A 6,759-nucleotide genomic window follows, 5' to 3' on the forward strand; every position below is an offset into this window, starting at 1 on the left:
TCAGAAGAAAGACCAGATCATGCAAGTAAACCGTCTCATAACTTTTAAGTCAAGCATACCTCCTTGAGCCCAGAATGCCAAGGTGGTAAATTATTATCTGACCTCATCAAAGAAAGCGGCTTCGGCAGACCATACTGCAAGGATTCAAAAATATCCATAGAGATGAAACCAAAAACTTATAATAAAATTAAATAAAGGACAATTCAAACCTTGATTTAAAAATAAAAGGACAATAGAGGCACTGTTATGATTTGCATACATTACATGGCATGCCCAGTAGAACTCAACATTATCACAGAAGGAATGTCAAAAAGATTTCATGATTAGTGCTGCTTCAAATGAAGAAAGCATGTCACAAAAATGCTACAAATACCACGCACAAGCTTCACCTACAGGTTCCCTACAGGTTAACTGCCTCAAAATTATCCACAAATAAAGCATTTCAGGAGACAAATTATCAAGCACGGGTTGAGATATATTGAAACAACTTTATTTTTTGCAAAGTCCTGCTATAAAAAATAATCATGTCACTGAACATATTTAAATAACTTTTACGTGTAACTATAGATTTTAAAATTAATCTCGTCTCGAATGGGACCTAAACACAGTCAAACACTCTATGGTTGTATCTATCATCATAATTCTTACCCTTATCCCCACTATATGGGATCAAATACATGAATACTTCTCATTAATCCTTTTGGTAGGAACTTCATGAACAGTTAATTCTCAGGCATGATTCCCAAAACCCAACATGGTTATTCACAAATCTCGAGATGAGAACTTCTCTCCAAAGCAAAACTTTGGAGGCATCAATTCTATGTGTGAAATCCATGGTATAAATGCAAATTTCAAATCCCCTAATCAGATAATCATGTAGAATGAAATCCCATGTATACATGGCTTATATGGAAAATACATAAAATACTCCTTATATTAAGTCAATTAAAAATTCTCCCCAGCAACTTAATCTTGTGACAAAATTAAATCTCCTCAGTGCCTCATCCTCTGCAGGTCGGGCAATTTAAGCTCATAAAACCTCGAAGGACAAAACACATTGCAATGACATCAGGTCAAGACATAGCCAGAACTAAATACCCATGAGATACCTCCATAGCACAAATGTCGCGCACAGTAGTTGTAGCGTTGAACCTAACAAGCACTTTCCACTAATTTTTCACTCCTGAAATAATCATTCCCTCACACTAAATGACGCAAATATATGATCCAGAACTGAGATGAATTGTGCAATGCAAATCTCATCCATCCAATAATCTAAAATTGCACTTAAAAACTTATTTTGTAGTCTTTCCTGCAGCCTGATAATTAACTGTTGTCTAACTCCCAAAAATATAATGCATCCAACGAATATGAAGTAATTGAAGTACCCAAACTGTACCCGATATACATGTAGTTTTCAAAGTATTGTTGCTCTAATAGCAAATAAAGGGTACCTACATACTTTGACCTCAACATTGCAAAAAAAAGTACTACAAGACTTGGAACAAATTAAGATATAAAATTCATTCTTAAATCAAATATGTCTAAACTTAAACCAGTCTTTAAAATGTAATAATATGTCATAAAGAAAAGAAGTTTCAAGCCTTAGAGTCCTACATACACCATTGTTTCCATATACATAATCCCATCATATGACCTACCATGACATGGAAAAAAAAAATCCTGAGTTCATAACCCACGCATTGAGCTTCTAACTTGCAGCAGTAGAAATAATATCACCAATATCCATATCGGCCATGATTGCATGTGATCAACCTATCCACATGGTCGTTATCACTAATCTACTGCTCCCTCTTCGTTAATTTTCTACAATATCTCTTACAATGTCATTCTTCTAGTAATTGAAATATGGTATGTTCCTGTCAGCATATTTTCCATTAGAGGAACCCTAGCTCTAATGGCCTCCTTTAAAAATAATCTAATGCAAAACAGTCAGTTGAACATTATTAAGTCACTCGTACGATAGACTATTTGATTTAATCATATGTAATGGACATTATCATGACATTATATATTTATCTTTACGCAAAATATAATAATGTTCGTTACTATAAATAAATTCATTCTTTGTATGTGTGAGGGAAAGCAAGTTATATGCATTTGATCCAAGCTGGGTATAAGGATCATTCCACGCATTGTGCACGTATACTGTTTATAAAACTAAAGTATCCATTCTTCCCTCTTCAGTTCTCTTCGGTTTTGCATCCTTTTCGCTGAAATTATTTTATTTTCTTTTCATGTCCATTATCCATTTCATCTCTTCAGCTTTCAATTGGCGCCAAAGCTTAAAAATTCTTGGTTTCTAGGTGCTAAGTGTTCAAATTTTTACTGTCTTCAGCAATGAAATTTCTTCCCATTTTAAACGACTTTTTTTTAGTGAATTTTTTTTTAGAATGCTTTTCTAACGATAAGTGAGCAACCTGAAAATTTCATTTTATTTTTAATTTGAGTGCACAAAGAATATCGAAAAGTTAAATCATCATCATCAATCTCAAAATGACAATGATCAACCCATAGATCCACATCAAACCTTTGAGTATTACATTATGATCAACTTCAAAACCAATTTTACATACCTACTCTTCAAACAAGACGTAAAGCTGATCTTTGGACTGCTTATAAAAGAAACTTTCTTTGAAGATGTTCCATAGTTACCGTGTTTACATGCTCATAGGAATCTCAAAGAGCATCCTTATCCTATTGATTATGAAAAAGCTCATGATCCTACTCATCATCCTGCACTCCATCAAAAATGACACGTGTATAGAAATGATGCTAATGACCAAACACAATGTATCACGCTTGATTACTCTTCCTTTGAGAATATCTACGATCCTAATGTCTTCACGATTGCATTGTTGAAATTGAGTATTTTTAATTGGTATAATATAAACGATCTTCAACATATTAAATTTTGCACTAATGGAACTTATCACTGATCAATTCTAAAAAACATTATTTGCAGCGTCATGAGGCCACAGTTACTACTTGAGTTGAAATGAAATATCACCTAAGAAATTATCCACCATCTTATTTCAAGAAACAACTAGTCAAGCAGCTCATAATCTCTATTTTGAGAGGCATTTACGGGGCACGCCCAGGGGTGGGCAAGATCCAGTTCGCCCTAAGCCCAAGAGGGGGGCAGAATCCTCAAGGGACTTACGCACTAGATCACCTTATATGCCCCAAGAGCTCAATTTGTGCCCCACCAGAACGTACACACCTCACTGTTTAGGTAAATAAAACAGAAAAAAAAAATCACTAATTTCCCAGAAACGCCGCAAAAGAAGTCCCACAGTAGTCTCCTTTATCCCTCCCACAAACAGCAATTGCATCTTCTCTTTCGTCTCTCCCACAGTCGCACGCAAACAATTCCGTAGCAGTCGTTGCATTGTCTCTCGCACGCAGATGATCCCGCAGCAAACGATCATGGTCTTCCTGCTTCCTCTCTACTACAAACGCTCCTCCTCTCTCCCGCAAGCCACAGCTCAATTTTACTGTGTAATCAAATTACACGTGAATTTTTAGGTTTTATAAGGAATTAATAGATCATTTCACTGTAGCTACAATGAGTTCTTATAGCTACAGTAATTTCAATGTAGCTACAGTGAGTTTACTATAACTACAATAGTTTTATTATTTTTACCTGATTTTTTTTAATGTATAATGCTAGTTATTAACTTGTAATGGAAAATGGTGATTGTGTGACTAGTAATTGTCGCATTAGCAAGAACTTCGCATGTCAATAGACAACAAACACACATAATGAAAAGTACTTCAGATGTAAGTTTTGTAATCAAGTGTGTAGTGGAACAATAAACAAAATAAAGCAACATCTTGGCGGCACACACAAGAGCATTAAACCATGCACTAAAGTCCCCACTGAAGTTCAAGAGAAATGCAGGAAAACATTAGAAGAAGATGCAAAAGTCAAAGCGCAATGTGACAATATATTAATTGATATTATAAGTAGAGCAACAAATGATTGTGAATGTCAAAATGCCCCTAATTCATCATTATTAAACTCCTCTCAAAGACCACCTAGAATTGGATGACTGTGTATTCTTTACACACAACACTAGCAAGGAATTCAACTCTACATTCTAAGCGGAAAAAAGATGAAAGAAAAGAAGCATGTAAAGTAATTGGAAGATTCTGCTATTCAACCAAATTGACATTTAATGTTGCCAATGATCCATATTATACTCTATGTTTGAAGTAGTTGCTAACTTTGGACTTGGTTTTGCTCCATCTACAATACATGAATTAAGAACTTGGATACTCCAAAATGAAGTTGTTACAATCAATAAGATGATAGAGAAGCATAAAAAGGCATGGAGTAAATATAACTGCTCAATTATGTCAGATAGTTAGACAGAAAAAAGGTAGAGCTTTGATTAATTTTCTTGTTAATGGTCCACCTGGGACTTTTTTCCTTGAATTTGTGGATGTTTCTAATGCATATAATGAGTGGCGAGTTATTATTCACTTATTTGGATGACAGGATTGATGAAGTAGAAGAAAAAATGTGGTGCAAATTATAACAGATAATTGATCAAATTATGTGAATGCGGTAAAAAGGTAATGGATAAAAAAATAACATATTCATTGGATATCTTAAGCAGCACATTGTATTGCATAATGTTAGAAGATATTGAAAAGTTAAATATTCACAAAAGCACAATTGCAAAAGCAAAACAAGTTGTTCAATTCATTTATGAGCACACATGGGTCCTTGATGAGATCATTTACAAAAGAGAGGGAACTCGTTCGTCCAGCCATCACACAGTTTGCTACTGTATATTTGACCCTTCAAAGCATTTATAATCAGAAGCAACCACCTCAGACAATGTTCTCCACAGAAGTTTAGTGTTCTAGTCAATGAGCTAAGAAGACAGAAAATCTAAAAGCTCGAGCATTTATTTTGTTTGATCCATATTTTTGAGGTCATCTAACTTGTTGTATCAAAAGTGTTATACCGCTTGTAAATTTTTTAAGAAAGGTTGACTCAGAAGAAAGACCAGTCATGGTTATGAGTTAATGGATTCAGCAAAAGAAAATAATGCTTTTAATTGTGAGCATAATGAAAAGAAGTATGGACATATTTGGAGGAAAATTGATGCAAGATGGTAAGTCCAACTACATAATCACTACATGCAGCTGGTTATTATTTAATTCCTCAATTCTGCTGTGAAGATAATTTTTCTAATGATGACGAGTGAAACAAGGGTTACTTGCTTTTATGAAAAAAAATGTTAGATTATGAAGAATGCCCAAGAGCTGATATTCAATTAAGCTTGTATGATAACTTAAAAGAAAATTTTGGGAGTAGAGTTGCTATAAACTCAAGAAAGATACGATCTTCTGATTGATGTATGAGATATGGTAGAAAACGCTTGAGTTAATGAATTTTATTATTTGAGTTCTTAGCACCGCAAGCAGTTCATCAGGTTATGAAAGAAATTCGAGCACTTTCGAATCGGCAATAACTTTTTATTTTTTAAAATAATTATTTTATATTTTCACAATCACCTCTTAAAAATAATATTTTTTTATCTTAGATTCATACAAAGAAGAGGAACATATTAGAGCATAAGAGATTGAATGTTCTGGTGTATACAAGATATGATACTAGATTGAGGTAGAGAAGTATAACAAGAAAACAAGACTTCAATCCAATATTGAAAAATGACATAGACTCTGTTGATGAGTGGATTGTTAAGAAAGAAGATTCAATGCTTCCACAGAACCTTTTTGGGTGAATGAAGAACAAGTATTTGATGTTGATCTCAAAAAAATGTTTCCAAAACTAATGCAAATGAAAAATCAAATAATATTATACAAGGAAAAAATAATATTTTTATAACATATTCTCATAGAAAAAGAAAGTTGAATGAAATTTTCCTATTTACATTTAGTTGTTCTTTACATAATTATGCATTCTTATAGAAAAAAAAATTTAAGTATTCTTGAATGTCATTTTGTTTTTTTTTTTAATTTAGGCAACAATGATAAGAAGAAACAAAATGTGAATGCACCTGAGATTGAGCATGATGATAACCTTAATGAAGTGAATATTGAATGCAAATAATATGAAAGTCCTAGTTGTGATTTGGATACAATTATTGGTGAAGAAGAAGATTTTGAGAAAGAATTTGAAAAACGAATAACATTCAGGGATTGAGATCAATTGAACACAAGTTTATTTTTTGATTCAAATATATTTACCTATTTTGATATGTTTTTACATTTTGTGGTGGATTTATACTAACATCTTGAAGATTCTAATCCTAGAAAGCTTATTTTAAAATTAAATGAATATAAATTCTTTTAATATATCTTAATAATTTTGTTATTAAGCATAAATGGTTTCTTTTTTTCTCTTAATATTTATATTCCTTATTTTTGTTCATATTGTGAGGCTTACGCCCAATGCCTTGGGGCTTAAACCTTGCCCCGTAGCAGCTAAAATGCCCCGCCCAACGCCCACGTCTTTAAAAACATTGCTCATAAGCCAAAGTCAAAGTAATCAAATTGTAGTTGAATATTTCAACAAATTTGAGTTATTGTTAGTTACCGTCTTCAAAAAAATGATAGCAGAGTGCCCTTAAATTTTTTAATGGACTTCATTTTGATCTTAAACGCGAAATACAACTTCAAAACCCTGAATCCCTTGAAGAAGTTTATTATATAACTTCAAGTTTAAAAATCACAGAGTTGCACCATCACCTTTTTCAA

At 33.0% G+C, this 6,759-nt stretch overlaps 1 protein-coding gene across 1 annotated transcript in view; it reads right to left on the minus strand.

Annotated features, from left to right (window-relative positions):
- LOC110030039 (tRNA (guanine(10)-N2)-methyltransferase homolog) overlaps window positions 1-6,759 on the minus strand; it is a 68,595-nt gene that overhangs the window by 27,464 nt on the left and 34,372 nt on the right. Inside the window, exon 3 of the mRNA XM_020732577.1 lies at window positions 60-134. Within this exon, the coding sequence (XP_020588236.1) occupies window positions 60-134 (75 nt within the window). The remainder of the gene's footprint in view (window positions 1-59; window positions 135-6,759) is intronic.

Source organism: Phalaenopsis equestris, unplaced genomic scaffold (assembly GCF_001263595.1).
Source record: "Phalaenopsis equestris unplaced genomic scaffold, ASM126359v1 Scaffold000636, whole genome shotgun sequence".
In the NCBI taxonomy this organism is placed as follows: domain Eukaryota; kingdom Viridiplantae; phylum Streptophyta; class Magnoliopsida; order Asparagales; family Orchidaceae; genus Phalaenopsis; species Phalaenopsis equestris.